At 36.6% G+C, this 20,994-nt stretch overlaps 2 protein-coding genes across 3 annotated transcripts in view; one reads left to right on the forward strand and one right to left on the reverse strand.

Moving 5' to 3' along the window:
* porin overlaps window positions 1-20,994 on the forward strand; it is a 93,155-nt gene that overhangs the window by 30,423 nt on the left and 41,738 nt on the right. The window lies entirely within an intron of this gene.
* The window catches only part of SmydA-3 (SET and MYND domain containing, arthropod-specific, member 3), a 55,451-nt gene that overhangs the window by 12,456 nt on the left and 22,001 nt on the right, over window positions 1-20,994 (reverse strand). The window contains exon 1 of one of the 2 annotated variants that reach the window (XM_067766790.1): window positions 16,887-17,272. The exons of the other annotated variant lie outside the window; for it this stretch is intronic. Within the exon in view, the coding sequence (XP_067622891.1) occupies window positions 16,887-17,272 (386 nt within the window). Of the gene's footprint in view, window positions 1-16,886; window positions 17,273-20,994 lie in introns of those variants that run through there. 2 annotated transcript variants of the gene reach the window in all.

A 20,994-nucleotide genomic window follows, 5' to 3' on the forward strand; every position in this document is an offset into this window, starting at 1 on the left:
GGTTTTGGTCGAGTTTTAGCAATCGTCCCCTTAAAAAAGTATCAGAATTTGTTAATTAAAATTGTCCAAAATATATGGTTATTAAAGAGAGATGTAATTAAGTGCTCGTTTGAAAGTAAATAAGTATATTTCTTTGTAATATAAGAAAAAAAATTTTAAGCAGTTTTCGATAGCAGCTACTAAACTTTGTTTGGTCCTAAGAAGTACAACAGTGCCAAATAGCATCCACAAAAAAAACGAACAAGAACAAGCATTTTATCAGGTGAGCGTGGCTGTGTATGTGCGTGCTGCTACATATCCTACTTGTAGACCTGTACAATGACTTCGAATTAAGCTGCCGAACTATATAGTAAAGCTGGAGACATTGGTGCTTTATCGATAACCGTATCGGTAACCTTTTAACAGCTGATTCGACCAACCTTATGAGAATCAATGCAATCGATTATTGGTGACGCTAAGGTCGTAACCGTATCGTAGCCAACCAATTGGGTTTTGGTTTACCATCGTAACGATAAACAGCTGATTACATTAGGGATACGGATACAGCGATACGACATACGGCACCAATGACTCCGGCTTAAACAATGATAACGTCTCTCTTATATGCCAAATTAAAAAACGCTTTTTCAATTACATGAAATTAAAAACAATAAAATAATTATCCCAGAAAATATTGTTAACCCTTTCGCGGACAAAAGCGCAAATGCCGTCAAATTTGGTTAAAAATACAGAGGCATGACGGGGTTTGCCGTCATGAACTATTTTAGGATATGTGGCAAACCTATAACTCCCGCAGTCAATTCGATGGTAATTTGCAGATTCGCAAAATAAATGTCCCTATAAATTCTATTCATTTGAAATCTATCTTATACAGAATCGAAGTAAAAGTTACTTTATGCAAACTTGAACTTGCACTTTTTCATAGAATCAATGCCGCATATCACGTCAGTTTTTAATGCATTCAGTGAGTTGCGTCCTACTAGAACGGTTTAGTTCTTCGGTGGAAAAAAAGAAAATTTGTAACGTAAGTGAAGTGAAAATTATATGAAAGTGTGAATATCTACAAATAATAATAAAATTATAACCTACTAGTTCAGTTATAAAATAAGTCTGAGAACTGCGCGTTCTGTTTTAATAGAAAAAAAATGGATGGACGGAGAGTACGGCAACGACTCGGACTATGTGCCAAATAAAGAACACGACAGATCTCGAGGTTCAGATGATGAGTCCGATGAGAGTTCAGATGATCTTTGTGAGGCAGAGCTTAGCGCAGAGTGGTTTGAAAATGTCGGAGATATATCTCAATTCAATTTTGATTCTAGAAACTGTGGGGTGAAAATTAATGTTGAGGAAAACTGGACGCTCAGAAATATTTTTGATCAGATAATTACGTCCGATATTATGCAAAAATTGGTTGATTCAACAAATACATATGGGTCCAATCTTTGTGAACCTGATCGTCCCCATACCAAATGCACGTTTTGCTGTTTTTTATCCTACTGATATTGAAGAAATGTACAAGTTCCCAGGAGTTGTTTTGCTTCAGGGTCAAGTGAAGCTCCGAGAATTCGTGACTTATTTTCACGAGATCCTATGTATTTCCATCCTATATTCAGGCACACGATGACTGGTCGCAGCTCTTACGTTGCCTGAGTTGCTCAAAAGAAAGTGGAGATGAAACCAAACTTAGAAAAATCAAGCCATTACTGAAACTTTTTCTGCAGCTTCTCGTTTCATAGAAAATATATCATTAGCAATTAATAGGTAACGGAAAAAGGTTTACTTAAGGTATAACCTGTGCAAATTGTCTCTAAAATTGGTAAAAAAAAATTCCCACAGATGCAAAACTTGTCCCGCTAAGGCTGCTCTTTGCCCTGGAATGTGTATCGAAGAATATCATACATATCAATATCTAATTTCCTTTTATTATTTAATGATTTTCTTAAAACGATACGATTTAAGGTATATATCTTACTTTCTTATGAACTGTTTATTTGTTTTTGTAAGCTTTAAGTTTTATTCAATAAACTGAAGTACCTTTAATTAAAATATTGTCAATTTGTTTAAAATAAAATATGTGGCACATACAAAAAACTAAGTCGGCATATCCCGCTTTGCCTTGATGAAAAGTATTTAACAAAACTATGGGACGAGACGGCGTAAACCGTTAAGACGGGATTTACTGGTTTGCCCTTCGTTATAAAGTTTCTTCTATAAAAATTAAAATATAGTTTTTGTAATGTACCTTAACTTTGGTACAATTTACTTTTGTTAAAATAAAATAGAACGATTGAGAAGGCACGTGTTTTATTATAGTTCGTGTCTAGAACAATCTTCAATAATGTGTATATCCAAAGTGTGTACATTAAAAATGGTTGTGTAGTAATATGTATATATAGGAATGTGTATTGTGGATCGATTGTATATGTGTTCCTGAACCGATGATAGGTTTGTTCCTGACATCCCTCCTTTTGCGGTACCTTGCGGGTGTTTTAATAACACGTCCAGAGCGAGTGCATGGTGGATGATTGAGGCTAGCTGTATCCTGTGGTGTAGCGGGCGTGGAAGGTTGAGCTTCACCATGATGTAGCAACGCTAGATGTATGTCCGTGTTGTCTTCGAGGCACTTTTTCATCAGGTTTTTGGCCTCTTGTACATAGCGTTCAGCTGGACCATTTGAACGTGGAAAATGAGGGCTCGAAATTCTATGTTCAAAGTTCCATTCTTTCTGAAAAGCCCTGAAATCGCTGCAATCAAATTCTTTACCACCATCTGATAATAGTACTTCCGGGATGCCGAAGGTAGCAAACCATGTCTTAAGTGCTTTAATGACGTCGAAGCTGGTGATATTGTTTAGTTGTTTAAAGTCAAAGTATCCTGAGTAGGTGTCTGCAATGAGGATATAATACTTTCCCCTTAAGTGGAATATGTCCGAAGCGACAATACTCCATGGCCGTTTCGGTGCTGCTTGTAAATTTATTTGTTCCATCTGATTATCTTTTTGTATTTTGCTGCATGCACTGCAAGTTTTTATGTACTCAGTTAAATCTTTGGTCATTGTTGGCCAGAATACATTGTCACGGGACAGTTTTAGCGTCCCTTGTAGTCCTTTATGACTAAGGTGGCAATGTTTCATTACTAATGGCACCATTGAGTTTGAAACCAATACTCTGTGATCTTTAAAAATTATGTCCTCGTAAACGCTGAGAGCCTCTCTGTAGCACCAATATTTTTTGAGATTTACCGGCACTTTATTGATGGTCTCTGGCCATCCTTTTAATATGGTTGACTTTAAATCATTAAGTTCTTTACTTTTTGAGGTCTCTGCTTTAAGTTCGTCTTTTCGCGTTTTCGTGAATGGCACAATAGCACATATTTGTAAATTTTCTGTATTTAAATCTTCACAATCTAAGTTTTCGCAGTCTCTACTCAGTAAATCTGCTACATACAATTCCGTACCTTTTTTAAAAGTGACTTTTGGATTATAAGGCAGGATTTGATACATGATTCTTTGCAATCTCGGTGGTGCATCTGTAATTGGCTTTTTAAATATTGTCTCAAGAGGCTTATGTTCAGATTCGATCGTTAAATCTTTGCAACGCCAAATGTACATGTGAAATTTTTTACATGCAACTCGAATGGCGTTTGCTTCTTTTTCTAATTGGCTATAGCCCTGTTCGGTTTTTGTGAACGATTTCGCACAGTAAGCGATCGGCTTCTGTTTTTGTATTAGTACTCCGCCACATGCATAACTACTGGCATCCATAGTACAGGTTTACAAGTATGATATGTATGAGAAGGAAGCAATTCCTTTCTCTTTCTAACACATTGCAGTTTGACACTTCGGTCAGTGTCAAACTATTGTGGAACTCAGTGGAACATGCGTTTGACACTGAACGAAGTGTCAAAATTACCGGGGTTGCTGTCGTTGGAAGCGACACAGGGAAACAAAAAAAAGGAGCGGAATATCAGATATGGGTTGCTGTGATGGTAAATTTTTTGAACGAATTTAGTATGAAAATGTAGTGCGCCTATATGGGTCCTACAGAAAATTATACAAAAGTCTTGAATTGGGATATCTGAGGACGCGTAGTTATTCCAGTATTAAGAATACAAACACGGGTGCTAAGTTTTTCTACCCGTTTAAAAGTTCTCCGCGAAAAAGAGTTTGAATCCGAGGTCGACTGCAATAACCCGTCCAAAAATGTGGAAAGAGAAATGAAAAGATGCGTTTTGTCCTGTTATCAATAGTCCAAAGGCGAAAAAGTATTCGAATTATTGGAAGCGAGGCAAAAACGCGTCTATTAGTACCTCTCCCGACGGTTTTGGTCGTGTTTTAGCAATCGTCCCCGTAATAAAGTATCACAATTTGTTAATTAAAATTGTCCAAAACATATGGATTTTAAAGAGGGATGTAATTAAGTGCTCGTTTGAAAGTAAATAAGGGAATTTCTTTGTAATTTTACGATAAAAATTTTACGCAGTTTTCGGTAGCAGGTACTACTCTTTTCTTGGACCTAAGAAGTACAACAGTGCCAACTAGCATCCACAAAAAAACGAACAAGAACAAGCATTTTATCAGGTGAGCGTGGCTGTGTATGTGCGTGCTGCTACATATCCTACTTGTAGACCTGTACTATGACTGGCATCTATCTACTGACAGCAAAATTGGCGCTTTCGTGTCATAATCCCTAGTACTGGTGGATTCTTTAACATATTTTTCAATTTATTGAATGCTTCATTGTGTTGCGTATCCCACACCCACTCAACATCTTTTCGCAATAATTGTCTTAGTGGTTGGGTGATATCTGCCAAATTTTTTATAAATTTCGACGCGTATGTTACCATACCCAAGAATCTTTGCAACTCTTTCACGTTTTCCGGTTGCTTAATTTTCGTTATAATTTCAATTTTTTCGGGATCAGGTTTTACCCCTTCAGCGGAGACTATATGTCCCAGAAACTTACCTTCTTGTGTATTAAAAACGAATTTTTCTTTATTAAGCTTAAGGCCTGCTTTTCTGAATTTGTCAAGTACCTCTTGAGTGATCCTCTCTAGTTCTAGTTTGCTGGTGGCATGCAAGAGAACATTATCCATAGACACCTCCCCGTTCTTTACGTCCGCTATCCACGAACTCATTACTTGTTGGAAAACTTCCGGAGCCGATGCTAAGCCAAATGGTATTCTTAAGCAAGAGTATCTTCCGAATGGGGTACTGAATTTCAGATATTCTGAAGTACGGGGTGTTACTTGCAGTTGCCAAAAGCCTTTTTTACAATCGAGTAACGTGAACCATTTAGAGCCGTGGATGCGGGCTGTAATTTCTTCTAACGTAGTAAGTGGATAATAACGTCGTTTGAGATTTTTATTTATCTCCGATGGATCTCAACAGAGTCTAATTTTATTATTTTTTTTTACTACGACCATGGGTGACACAGCCGGTGTCGGCTTGGTTATGGGTTTAATTATTTTTTGCGCTACCATACTATCAAGCTCATCTTTAACCTGCTGTCTAATAGTATACGGGATTTTTCGCGCAGGGCATATGCTTAGTTTTGGATTTTCTATTAAGTCTATGTCGTATTTGTATTGCTTAAGGCAACCAATTCTTTCAAACAAGTTTTCATCAACAGTTAAAGTTTCAATACGCTTCACTAATTTCAATTTCTCACATGTCGACTTACCAAGCACTGCTGTAACATCCGCTTTGACAACTAAGTATTTTATGGGTACCTCTTGTTTTTTAATAAGCGTGTCTATGACCACTTCACCCAGTACGGGGATTTTATGGTTTGAAAACGATGTTAATTGCTTTGTTGGCGATGGACTGATGTGAACGTCTATTTTCTTTATTATTTCGTAGTTTAAAACGTTGCGCTGGCTACCTGTGTCAATCTTAAACTTTACCATTACGTTTTTGGCCAGCGTAGCTTTTTCATACCAGTCTTCGACGTCCACACTGTCTAAATCCGCACCTACCGTAGACACTAAAAAACTGTAATCGTTGCTTTCTCGGTCTTGGACCAGTTCGTTGACCGTTTTGCTTTTGCAACATTTGGTAAGGTGGCCTTTTCTTTTGCATTTTTGGCAAACCTTTTTGAAGGCCGGACAGTTACGGCGACCGTGCGTGGTATCACACCTATTGCAGTGAAAGGGTTCATCTTTCTTGTTAGTTTCTTTGATGTCTCTTTTATTTTGCTTTTTGTTCCACGTAACTGCGTCAACTGTGGCCGCTTGCTTCATTGTTGTTACCTGCATCTTAACTTGCTCTGCATAGTGACATATATCTATTGCTTTTTCCAGGGTTAATTTACTTTCCGCTAATAGTTTTTCTTTTGTTGTATCATTTGTTATACCTACTACTATTCTGTCGCGAATTAAAGTGTCTTCTAACGTCCCGTAGCATACATTGAATACATATCTTTCGTACGTTTCGTTGATTTGGGGTGTAAAATATTCTGTAAATCGCCTTTTGATTGTGCTGACGCTTTTTTTTTATCACTTTCTGTTAAATTAAAAGTATTGTAAATTACTGCTGCGTCATTTCCTACCGACGACATGAATACTGCGACTTGCACTTCTGGTTTCTTAGTATCCAGTTCTGTCGCGATCGCGTACCACTCGAATTGTTGAAGCCACAATTTCCACTCGTTTGCCACATTTTGGTAATTGTTGATGACAAAACTTTTTGGTGGTCTAATATTGTGGTCCGGTTTTTCGCTATTAGTTGCTGATTCTGGAATTTTTTCGCTTTAATTCGGGCTTCGGCACCATGTAATGTACCTTAACTTTGGTTCAATTTACTTTTGTTAAAATAAAATAGAACGATTGAGAAGGCACGTGTTTTATTATGGTTCGTGTCTAGAACAATCTTCAATAATGTGTATATCCAAAGTGTGTACATTAAAAATGGTTGTGTAGTAAGTAATATGTATATATAGGAATGCGTATTGTGAATCGATTGTATGTGTGTTCCTGAACCGAGGATAGGTTTGTTCCTGACAGTTTTTATTAAAGAATTTCAATCGTTTAGTGATTTAAAATATTTTACTGAAATCCCGCAGCGTTTATCTGTATTAGATCCGAAGATATGGCAAGTGACCCACGGAAACGTAACTCCAAGAACCATTGGCCACAAAGGGTTAAATGCCTTCGGATTCCAACCAAGAATCGTTAATATATACTGTGCAAAATTAAAAACTAAAAATTTTTTGAGGTGGCTGGTTACGAATTTGAAATTGGTTATACATTCTAAATGGTGAAAAAGGCTATCAAAACACTATTTAACTAAAATTTAGTATATGGGGGAGGTCGACCATTACGGATCAAAATTAATTTTTAAAAATCTCCAGCCCACAGACCAAAATTTGTATATTTTTAATAATCAAATAAAAATAAGATAACAAAATTTTAAACACTTCCTTTATATAAATTGATCCCTCGGATCTCCTTGAACATAATGCTGATGAGTCTTGATTTTGAAATTTTAACAACAGCTACTGTAAATATCTTACAAAAAAAAAAATTTACATAAAGGTAAAGAGGAAATACCGAATTTCGGTGAACAATTACTTTAAGTCCATCTACTCCCTTTGGCCTCTTACATATTTTTCAAATTAAAGTCTCTAACTTACCGGGAAGCTACTTATAAATCGATCGGATCGATTCGGTTTCGTGGGTTCTCTAATTTCTTCAATTAGTGCGTCACCTAGCGGGCCTTTTATCCCCATTTGTTTAATTGTTACTGTGCTCTGAGCTATGTGTGATACTTCAAGTTTATGGCTCAATGGTAAGTAACTTCGAAATTGATCGTCTGATTCCATTCCCCCTCCCAGGCTCCTGTTCCGTACGATTTTCCTAATGTCTCGATTGATGCGCCCCTATCGGAACTCTTTGCTAAAGGTATTTCGCTCCCCCTGGTCACTGAAATTCGTTTAAACCTTCCCCCTCTAATTTTACAAAAAAAAAAAAAAAACTATCGAAAAATTTCAAATCTCGTATGAAATTTGGAAATATACCTTGCGCCACTTAGCGGGTTTTTATTCTTTTTTTGCATTTCCGCTCCTCTACACAATGTGTAAGGTTTCAAGATTGCATCGGAATTTTCCACCTTAATTACTAATTTTACTCAAGTTACTTTAAAATCGATCGCAAGATTTCATGTGCCCTGAAGGGACTTCCAGGATCTCTAAATATCTCGATTCCTACCCAACCTGAAAGAATTTTTTATCTTTATTATTTAAGTTTAACAGCTATTAGCTTCAAGCTAGGATCAAAGTTTTAAGTCCGTGGCTCAACAGGAACCTATATAAAACTCCACCAATCTTAAAAAAAAATATCACGATCCTTGCATCAGCGTGTTTTTACCTAATGTTGCATTGTCATCGTATTCTGAAGTATGTTTCAAGATTAAAGTTACTAAAGAATTTATTACTAGATATGCAAATTTCATACTGAAATTTGAGGACAAACACGAAACGGACCTTATATAAATTAAGTAAAAATACGCCTGATATGATAACCTTTATTTATTTGTACAACCCTGTAAAGAAACAAAAACATGAGAACACCCAGGAAAACACCCCAAGTCCCACAACCTCAATCAAAACACCAGTCTTCTGTCTCTGCTCATTCCAAACTGTACTGGGTTGCCACCTCTTTTTTTCCTCATTATTTTCTTGCAACTAGCAGGTTGCCACATGTTCAAATACTTAACAACCTTCTTCAGCATAAATTTGTCAGTTTTAGCTAAGTCCAAAAAATATAGGAATACTCGGAACCTAAACACCAAAAATTGAAAGAGATGCTCGGCATTTAGCTCTTCGTAGGTGACAGTTCAGTGGGGTAAGTCCAGGGTCTTGCGAAAGGGGGGAGGGGTTAAACTCCCCCCCCCCCCCTATGGGCTTACAACTACTAAATTTTTTTCATAAAAAGTGGTAGATGGAAGAGTGCATTTGTTCACTGATAGCCAATAAATATGGTAAATGTTTCTCTTTACTCCCGTTTCTATTAATTTTTATCGCAAAACTAGTCTTGACAATAACGGATGCTTACTATGAGCTCCCATATGTTCAAAACCCCCTCCCTCCATAGACAATTCCTGTGCACGCTCCTGGGTACGTCTATTCTTGAATAGCATGTGAGGTATGTATTCAGGTAAAAACTGAATCATTTCGGTACGTAAAACCTGCAGCCGTAAGATTGTTTCGCTAGTAATGTGTTTACTAGACGTTGCTCTAGTTCTTTCGAAAAAACGATACCCGAATAATAATAGATAAACTACTAGTTTTAGTCTACTACGGTTTTAGTTTATTGCAAAACTTTTCATGGATTTGAAAATATTGTAGAAAAACCTTGGACGGCAATCATTTTATATTAAAAAAATGTGAATCGATAATAGAGGGGATGTGTAGAATAATGGTATAAGTCGAGTTACACCGTTTTTCCATAAATTAACTAAATAAAAAGAGCACGATTACTTACACATACTATATTAATCTTAGAAAATAATAGTGATATTTAACAAAGATATTAGCTTCATTTATGGAAAAACGGTATAACTCTCTAATAAAATTTTGCAGTAGTGAATCATCGAAATGGTATGAAAATATATTCAATGTCGTAGACCAGAAAGAACTGAGAAATAAAATAATTGAAGTGGTTTCAAAAACGACTAAGCAGACAGAGAACTCCATTTTTAAAAATAGAAAAAGTTTAAAAATGATAAAAGTGTTAAAAAAAAATTGCTAAAAATAACAAACGGAAATAACAAATAGTTATAAGTACATCTAAATAATAGAATATAATGTATTTAACAATGGTTATTAATGTATCTACTATTTTGTTTAATAAAGTATCAATCAAAATATTTGATATTCGATCTAAGGAATAACGGTATAACTCAAAAAAAAAAAAGAAATCATCCATTTTCTAATAAAATTATGTATATATAAAATTTTTATTTTTTCTTATCAAAGAATCATACTATCTAAAATCCTACCAAGTAGGATTATTATAAATTTATTTTTACCTGCATTGTTAAGTTTTTTCACTTTTCTCAAAAGGTTGATTCGTGAGTTATACCGTTACACATCCTCTCAATTAAGCTTTCTTATTCAATTTATATTTTTCTGATTAAGGATTATTTCTATACTCAGCATGCTTTGCACACAGAGTATATTAACTTTGATTGGATAACGGTTGGTTGTACAGATATAAAGGAATCGAGATGGATATAGACTTCCGTATATCAAAATCATCTTTTGATACCCATATTGTACAAACAAATTCTAGGGTCACCCCTGGTCCACCTTTATGGCGATATCTCGAAACGGCGTCCACCTATGGAACTAAGGATTACTCCCTTTTAAAATACTCATTAACACCTTTCATTTGATACCCATATCGTGCAAACAAATTCTAGAGTCAACCCTGATCCACCTTTATGGCGATATCCCTAAATGGCGTCCACCTATAGAACTATGGCCCACTCCCTCATAAAATACTCTTTAGTTCCTTTCATTTGACATGTCATACAGACACATTCCAGGGGTTCCCTCGGTTCATTTTCCTACATGGTTATTTTCCCTTATGTTGTCACCATAGCTCTCAACTGAGTATGTAATGTTCGGTTACAACCGAACTTAACCTTCCTTACTTGTTTTTAAACAAATTCAATTTCGATAACAACATAAAAAATGAAAATTTTACTAGAACGATTTGTATTACCCCTCGAACAGTTTGGTCACCTCACCTTACTCCAAGAACTGTTCGCAGGTTACAGTAACAGATACCTGATGTAAAATTGGATATCATTAGTCAAAGTCAAAAGGCTGTAGATTAGTCATCTACGTTACTGGTGCCACTTACCACGAGTCTTTTTCTCACTTTGTTGGACAGCCAGACCCGCTTACACGGTTAAATGCCTATTAAGTACGTAGCTCATCTATGTTAGAAGGAAAATCTGAGAGGCCCACCGAAATTCCTGCCCATTTGAGACACTTGGTGGTTTTATATTAGAACATTCAACGCCAATATCGACATGCAGACACCCATCAGATGACCTAAGTCAGATGCTTTCAAAAAATCGATTAAACACAATTCCCATATTTGTTGAGCTAGAAGGCTTCGCAAGATGAATGAAACTTTTGTTTTCTGTTTATGTACATTTATATTTTGTGTGGTCGATATTTCGACTTTAATCTGAAGTCGACGATATGGTCGATCATATGTATATATTAGGCCGGGTCGATTTGTAGGGAGGCAAAAAAATCGTCCGTTGCTCTGTGAAAATCATATTCTAGGGATCAAAATAAGAAACTATGCCGAAGGAACCATACCTCTAAAATTTTGAAAAATCCCACTTTGAAATGCCTATGTTTTTTTCTTTTTGTAGTTTATTTTTCTCTTTAGAAATTTATTTAGTCAGAACATATGTAAATGAAAAAATGAATTTAATTTAGTAATAGAAAAGAAATTTAAAAAAATTATTAGAAATTAGCGTTTTTACAACCCCCTTTTAAAACCAAGGCATCACTGGGATGCATTTGCATGTCGTAAACATTGTTGTGTGGGTTTTTTATTCAAGCGTTTTAAAAAATGAAGGTATCACTGTGACACAATTGCAGATCGTAAAATTGCTTGTGTTGTTTTTTTTAAGCCACCACAAGACACAGCAGGTAGAATTGAAATTGCCCCTACCCAAAAGTTCGACCCAAAGGGGGGGATCAGAATTCATTTTAGAGGTATAGTTCCTTCGGCAAAGTTTCTTAATTTGATCCCTAGAATACGATTTTCACAGAGCAATGAGCGATTTTTAAATCGACCCGCCCTAGTATATATCCATTTGTCCCTGATGATGACTTCAGATTGACGTCGAAATATCGACCAAATAAAATATATGTAAATGAATATACACAGAAAACAAGTTTGTTTTCTTCATCTTGCGAAGCTTTCTAGCTCAACAAATCAAGCAATTTACAATATCTTACACTACGTTTCCACCAAACCCAAACTCCGTGTTTGCCAGTTTCGTAAGACTGTTAAAACATGTCTAAAAATATCGCGAAAGCTATCGAAAAACGAGTTTTAACTTTGGTATCAATAATGCGCAAGCAAAAATCAAAAGTTGCAATAGATATTTTGCATAAAAGAGTTGGCAAACACGGAGTTTGGGTTTGGTGGAAACGTAGCATTAGGCTACTAACTTGCATCAAAAATGAGTAAACACAATGTTAAGTCAGTTGTATGTTTGTTTAATGGTGTGTTCAGTTTATACTTATATTTAAGAATTCATGAGCCTAACACCGGCTTATAATTAAATTTCAATTACAGTGAAATTCCTTATAACCGGACACTCACCGTCGCAGTGTTTTTGTCCGGCTATGGGAGATGTCCGCTTATAAGGGATGAAGTCACAAAATATATACCACACAAAATATATACATATACTAGAAGACCCGGCAGACGTTGTCCTGCCCTAAATTTGGCCAATCTACATACATTTTAATAAGCTTTTTCCCTCTGAATCTGCCCTCCCCCTCTTCACTTTTTCCTAATATTTTTTTATTCACTCCTCCCTCCGTCTTTTCCGCTTCATCTATGTCCATCTTCGTATCATTCTATCTCTTTCTCAATCTCCTTCTCCTTTTTTCTCTTCTCTCAATTTATTCTCATTCTTCTGCATCCTTTATTGCCTGTCCCAGAAGGTGGTATTTATTTTATTCCAGTCCCAGTCCCAGTCCCATTCCGAGTCTCAGTCTCAGTCCTAGTCCTAATCCCAGTCCCAGTCCGTCTCTGGATAATATGTTACTCTGTACTAAAGCACTCATCAACAGCTTTCATTTGATATTCACTGGCCCACGTTTTGGCCTTTATTTCGAGACCCTAGTCACCCGGGGTATGAAAATTACCCTCTACTAAAGCACTCATCCACAGCTTTCATTTGATATCCATATTTTATAACCACATTCTAGGGATACCCGGGTCCACGTTTTGGCCTATATCTCGAGACCCTAGTCACCCAGTCACCTATCCTATATTTCAAGTTAGGTCAAACTACACACGGGGTGCAAAACAAATTCAAAATCGGTTCAGTAGTTTAGGAGTCCATTGGCCTCAATTGTGTGACACGTGTTTTTTATATATTAAGGTATATAAATTATATTGTACATAGTTTATCTAAGAAATTTTTGGAATTAACGAATATTTGCATACTTTAGTATTACATATAAATACATATACATATATCGATTAAGTACATTGTACATTGCACTTCTTTTCTCCAGCCATGTTAGCACAGAACAAAATTGTGAGTCTTTCCTTTGATAGTAGCATTTTTCGGATTTAAGAGCGAGGGTTTTGTTAGGTAAGGCACGAAAGAAAAAGCCACTTTCATCTGCGTTGTAAATCACCCCTATTCTGCATTTCGACTTGGACTGGAATTTTTTCGATTTGGCAACTTTGGTATTCTGTGTTCCAATCTCTTTCGATCCGACTTCGGATAGTTCGATTTTCTGTATTCTTCATTTCGATCGTACTTCCGTTTTTCTAAGTTGGAAATTTGTTGGCGGAAAAATATTTTCTTTTTATTTTTTTATTAATTTATAACAGAGTTTTAACAAAAATGTAAGTAAAACTTGTTGGCAAACGTAAAAGGCTTGATGGTGATTGTTTTTTATATGTTTCCAACACAAGCGCAGTATGAGACGTTGGCTAATTTAATGGCAACAAAGCGGGATATGATAACTCCTGGGAAGCCAGCCTTCGCATACAATTCTTGGTTCGCTTGTATTTTCTCCTCTTCACTTTGTTCAAATGTTATCCATGGAGTGCATAACTTTGGTTGCATTACATCCAGAAACGTAGACAATAACTTTGATACTGTTGACTCTCAAATTCCTACATTATAATCCGCCTCTATTCCATGCTGGTAACTGCCTTCTGCAAAAAATCACAAAGCAGCTACTACAATATTAGGGGCAGGTGTCGATGCCGAAGTCCTTGGACGAATTTGCCCCGCAAAAGTATCTAACACATACTTCAAAGCATCCTTATTAAGTCGAAAGTTTTTTTGAACCTAAATAAGAAAATAAGTCATTAAATTTTAAACATTTGTGTCTGTTCGTTGGGTCCAGTTATATGCCAAAGCAAGCTGCCGGAGTAGAGGAAGGTGAAGCGAAAAGGTAAACAATCCTTCCGGAAAAAGTAAATAAATCTTTATAAATTATTTTGGGTCAGTGCAATGAAATTAGCATCCATAAAATTCAGAAAATGTCAACTATATTCGTGCAGGAATCGTTTTAACAAAACTTGGTGGCCCCGGCAGGGAATTGGCCAAAAGACGACAAAAACACACTTACAATTATGAAAGCACTTCACTCAAAAAAATATAACACTGCGGCAATATATTCTATTGCTTTTTTTTGTACAAAATGGCGTGGATAATAAAAAACATTTTTTAGTGTTTTTTTTACAAATTTTCTTTAATTTATTTTGTTCCAATGTTCACACATTCCGTATAAACAGCTGATTTCGAAAAATCATTTGCTCTTCCTCTTCTCGTTACAATTACGTCGTAATGCAGAATACCCAACTTGGATTAAAGCGGAGCGTAGAACGGGAACGTAATCCAAATGCAGAATAGGGGTGATTATTCCTTATTCGCCACCATCCATCGGAAGCATTAAAATTAGGTACACCCAGTTTGCCTGCAATTTCCATTGCCTTGCTTTCAAAATGGGATCAGAAATCGGCATGTTTTGACTTCTAGCCTTAGCGGACCAATTAAAACACATCTTATCTATTTCAGAGCCACCTTCTTTAAGCAAACTTCGCTTTTGATGAAGATTAACTCCAGATTCCCATTTATAACGAATTTGTTCTTTATTTTTATTGATTTCAGCAGCTTGTGTTTTGTCAATATTGAACCTTTTAAAGCAAAAGAAACGTGAACCTACTACCACAAAATTTTTGGGCTCACTATACTTTACCTTTTTGCAACTCCACGTACTGATAATTTATCTTTTTCGAAAACATTAATAATTTCCATTTTTTCTTTAATAGAAAGTACCTTCTTTTTCGGCGCTATATTATTACGAACTTTGAACGCAACCATTCGCATGCAACTGACAGCAAACTGAATGGAAAACTTCCCTTTATTTGAAACACACGGCTTGAATGTGTGCATACATGTTAAAAGGGGAATCACCTATTTCATTTTTATAATGAACAACAAAGCTTGCTTGTGATATTTTTGAATTTTGTCCGGTTATGAGAAATATTTTTATGAAAATAATTTGAAATACTTCGTCCGCGTCTGGTTATTAGAGTGCCCGTTTATTAGGATGATATTTGTATGAAAAAATGAATGAAAAACCTGTGTGCCCAAAATCTGTCCGGTTATAAGGACTGTCCGTAATGGGGAATTTCACTGTATTATGTTTTCTTAGAGAAACTGAAAAGAAAGAAACATTTACTGCCATATTGCGATGGAACCATTTCGAAAACCGCCAACGTAATCATCTTCAGGCAATTTTGTAATGTTATCAAAGGTTTCACAGAGATTCGAACCGTGAATCACATGGGGAAACTGCAGTTGCCTTAACCACTAGGCTATCCTGCTGGAATTTGTTTTCATGCTTAATTCAGTTTTTCTCATTTCTACACTAACAACACAATTGAGACATTTTCCTATAGAGACAAACCTCGTGTTCCAATGGTACATGAACTAGATACGGATAGAGATTTTACATGCAAATGCAACAACAATATGATCCATAAATCTCTATGCGTATCTGGTTCATGTACCATTGGAACACGAGGTTTTTCTCTATATTAATTTGTGTGCCATGTAGATTTGTTTTTAAAGAACTTTACAAAAACAAACTTTACAAAAGCAAATCTACATGGCATACAAATTAATATAGAGACAAAATGTCTCAATTGTGTTGTTAGTGTAGAAATGAAAAAAAACTGAATTAAGCATGAAAACAAATACCAGCAGGATAGCCTAGTGGTTAAGGCAACTGCAGTTTCACCATGTGATTCACGGTTCGAATCTCGGTGAAACCTTTGATAACATTACAAAATTGCCTGATGATTACGTTGGCGGTGTTCGAAATGGTTCCATCGCAATATGCCAGTAAATGTTTCTTTCTTTTCAGTTTCTCTTAGAAAACATAATAATTGAAATTCAATTATTATAAGCCGGTGTTAAGCTCATGCATTCTTAAAGTTAAGTCAGTTGGTTTTTGTCCAACTCAAAGGAGGCAGGCACACCAGAGAAAGGACATTATGTGTAAATGTCATCTTTGATATAAATATTAACACAAGATGATAAAATACATGATTCAACTATATGGTTGGCTTATCTCTACAGCAATAACATACCTCTGTTGAGATTGTCTAAATCTGCGTGTTGTTGTAAGGCGAATGGAATGTAGAGAAAACATAAAACTTTACAATTCTTGTGTGTTGTGAGAAAATAATGCGCTAAATTAGATGCATTTAATAAAAAAATAACTTAAAGTAATGTGAAACAATTTTTTTATAAAAAATTTCCCACCACGTCAGTAAATAATTGTGAATGTGTACAATTTGCGTTTTTCATCTCTTTTGACAATCCCAATACCAGTGAAATGAAAAACTGAAATCAGCTGATGAGATGAGCCAACCATATAATTCAGCCATAATAAAATAGCTTTTACAACTTTCACTTTTTTTGTACATAAAAAAAATGTTCCAGTAACTTTTGTCAAATGATATAAGAATCTAAATAAATTCATAGGACTACTTATGAAAGCAAACACTTTAAAGCCAACTCTGCCAAATAGTTAAGTCTGACAAAAAAAAATGTTTGTTTTCCTATTATTTTAGGAAACCTATACCTCAATGTAGTTATACAATCCAACTGAGGACACTCCTTCGCAGCGTCTTGCAAGGGGTAAAATTTTGTTCGCGACTGACAAAACGCACTGCATTCCCTTTGGCTGTGGTACTTTGCTCCAGACTCTGAGCAGGCCGCGCACAATGGCCACTTGCATTTAACGCAACGCTGATCTAATGCACTACTAATACTGTCACATTTCACTGGTGCATAACACTCTAGACACACAGTTGGCCCATTACATTTCGGGCCATGTACGAATGGTGCCTCCTCCACTAATAACTCATTGCCGTTTACCGCACTTTCAGCCACCAAATAACGTCCTAAAAGTGAATTGCTCCGAACGGATGTGCGATTAAAACTGTGAAACGCTTTTGATGTACTCATTTCGTAGACTGAAACTCAAAAATTGTGTCCAACAAAATTACAAATTTTACTCTGTAGCGTAAATTTCTTTATATGTATGAAAGATATTTTAGTATGAGCATTAGTACCTTTTATTAGACTTTCAAATTCATATACAAACATATGTTGGCACATACTTATGTACATAAAATATGCGTGCGTGTTTTTCTAGATTCTATTTTTTGCAGCACCGAAATTACCAAAATTTTTGACATTATGAAAAATGATTTCGGCGTGTAGCTAATGTTGCACTGATTGAGACATTTTCTTTAAATTTAGGTACCACCAAGGTACACAGTTTCCAAATTTGTACATGTTGACGACTGCAATGTCCTGTAAAAACACCTGTTAAAAGCAATTTGTACTATAACACCCCCAATAACAACGTATAGCGACAGCATATCTCCCACTCCTTCCTATCTTTGAGCAGTATATGCCCCCGTTATATACTGGCCACTAGGTCTTGCAGTCGAGGCATATCTCTCTCTTGGCTATGCGTCTTGAGCCTTGCAGATGATCGCTCGAAAGCACGGTAGTGCAATATATGTACATCTGCTTTGCAAAGAAATGTAAGAGCAAGTATTTTCCCTATTATAAATAAAAATGTGTGAGTGGGACTCATGGGCGTCCAAAGTACCCATCACAGTAGAGTCACGTGGTTACCCGGTACTTTTCTGACTATATAAAATTTTGAGAATGTGAGCGGTGTCAACCCTATAAGTAAATATTTAAATTCGCTTTACTTATCCATGTATTATTTAAAGCCGATAACTAATATTTCATATAGAAAGTCCAAATGTCAAAAAAATTAAGTGGTATAGGTTAGAGATATACGCCGCCGATTTGAGCCGTTTTTCGCACGCCGCCGCCGAATGTCAAAAATATCGGCGCGGCGGCGGTGGCGGCGGCGTCCGGCGCGTTACCATATTTTCTCCTCGTTTGACGTTGGCTGCCAAAGCCTTTTTAGAATTTTGATCATTCAGTGGAAATGTCATTTAACAATTTTGGTCACCTGGGGCCAAAAATTTATTTTTGTTCTTTTTTGTTTCTTAGTGCCTTAAAATAAGTTTAAACTACTCGCGACTTTATTTTGGTCCCTAATTTTACAGTTATATCGGGTTTTTTGTGTCGCACATTCTCGTGCGACATGGCCTGGGAGAACCTAAAACATGTTGTGAGGCCACGTCACACGAAAATGTGCGACGCAAAAAAACCGTTATAACTGCAAAATTAGGGACCAAAATAAAGTCGCGAGTAGTCAAATCTTATTTTTAGGCACTAAGAAACAAAAAAGAACAAAAATAATAATAATAAATACAAATAGACACCCTTTTGGGCCAACAAAAAGAATTGTCCGGCTGAAGTTAAGAAAGCTAATATGAAAAGAGGCGAGATGGTAGCCCGAGAGGAAGAAAAGGGAGTGGTTGTGCTAGATTGGAAGGACACGAGAGATGTTAGGATTCTTTCGACGAAACACCCCCTTGTAATGGTAGCCACGCCGAGCCATCCAAATATAGATAGTAATGAACCATCCACCAGTACCAACAATCCTCCATCCACCAGGAAGCGAAGGCAAGGAGCTATTGAAAAACCCCTTGCTGTTATTAATTACAATAAAGCCAAATTAGGTGTTGATATATCCGATCAAATTACCTCCTACGCCACCAATCTCAGAAGAGGTGTTAAGTGGTACCGCAAAGTGGCTATTGAACTGTTACTTGGAATGTCTGTCGTAAATGCATTTATAATATATAAAAAGGCTACAAACAAACAAATTTCAATAACCAAGATTCGCAGGAGATTTCAAATGCTTTCTTGGACTTCATGTCTCCAGAACACTTAACAAAAGGAAAACATTTTATAGAAAAAAGAAAGGGCGATAACGGAAAAACAATAAGGCGTGCTTGCGTATTGTCTTATGCAATGTCAAAAAAAATCTGCTGATAGGGTAACAGCCAGGAAGAGCTTCAAAAGGACCACCACCTATTGCCCAATATGCCCCAAAAAACCGCAGCTATGTGTAGATGTTTTCCTAAATATTCCCACCAGAAGAATTAATTTTGCAAAATTAACAAATTGAATTTTTAATTTTAAGTTTATTGTTTTTCTAGTTATCTCCATTTGAATTTACATACATATGTATGTATATATTTTTATATTTTTTTGCTCATAAATAATTTGATTTTTAAAAGGATTAGTAAAAAGAAAAATTTTAATTTCCAACTTTTTTATTACCCAAAAAAATACAATTAAAAATACACAGCGGCCATGGGAAATACACCAAAATTTTCACCACAGGCCAGAGAATCCAAATTCCATGTAGAATTCCATATTAAAATGTACGAAAATGTGCGACGTGGCCTCAGGGTAACACTTAGGTGTCGCACAAATATGTGCGACGGGCATCAGGGCAACATTTAGGTGTCGCACGAAAATGTGCGACGTGGCTTCAGGGTTACATCTGGGTGTCAGGGCCGCCGAGAGAAAATCCAGGCCCGGGGGCAAAAAAAAAAGAAATATGGGCCTATACTAAAATGGAAGAATTCTCAAAAACAAAACTACCATTTTTTACAAATTTATATGCATTTGTATATACATGTATATTTAAGCGTATACATGCATACGTATTAGGCTGGGTCGATTTATTAACCGATATCGCGCCATCGATTTTTCGATAGGATTTGGGCTCAGGAAGAAAAAGTTCCACTACGCATACCCAAAAAAAAATTTTCGAGCCTGCGGAAAAAAATAGCGAAAGGTTCATGTCCGACCAAAACACTCCCCAAACCCCAAAAGATATCTGTTTTTTTTTTTCAAAAAACTGTTATCGCCAACGTTTTTACATACATACATACATGTATATTGCTGTATAAGAATTTGCATCATACCGAATTTTCTGCTGCAACAGAAAACGAATTCAACTTTATGCTACAAAGCCGACGCCAAAAACCAACAACACCTTATGCGGGGTGCAGACACGTTAAGAGATTTTTAATATTTGTTGAAATTTAAAATGATTGCTATCTACGAAAGGTGATTAAAGGTGTGGTTTGTTTATTTTCTGTAAGCAAAAAGCTTGGATAGCATTTTGAAATTCCTGGGCCCGGGGTAAATTACCCCTCAGCCCCCCTCCCCCTCTCGTAGGGCCTGCTGGATGTCGCACGAAAACGTGCGACGTGGCAGCCAACGGGTTAAGACTGTCCCAAGGCAGTCGGTTCTATGTACCGGAGCGACTCGGGATTTTTCCCGACCAAGGACTGTCATTTCAGTGTGACCCCATTTAATTTGTTCGTCCCTCCCACAAATTGTCATCCTCCCAGCAGGACTGCTCCATATTCTCTTACTCCGGGAAGGCATCGAATCCAATCCGGGTCCGTCTCCTGACCCCGGTCCTGAGAAATGGTTTTGCCGCATCTGCCGGAAAAGAATTTTTTTAGGACGGTCATACTCTGTTCAGTGTGTCTCGTGCAAGGGATGGTTGCATCGGACAGGTTGTTCTGGGCTTGATCCCAAAACCCGACGTCCACGTAACTTTTATAAATCTTTTGTGGCTCCTTGCTGTTCACGCCAAAGGGCGTCCCGTAGTCTACGCCTAAGGGCCCTCCCTCTACCTTCCAGCAGCCCCGCTGCTCAGCAAGCCACAACAAGTACCCGCTGCTGCTCGCGCCCCACGGCGCCAACAACTCAAACAGCTGATACCACTC

Source organism: Eurosta solidaginis, chromosome 2, assembly GCF_040869045.1.
Source record: "Eurosta solidaginis isolate ZX-2024a chromosome 2, ASM4086904v1, whole genome shotgun sequence".
Classification (NCBI taxonomy): Eukaryota; Metazoa; Arthropoda; class Insecta; order Diptera; family Tephritidae; genus Eurosta; species Eurosta solidaginis.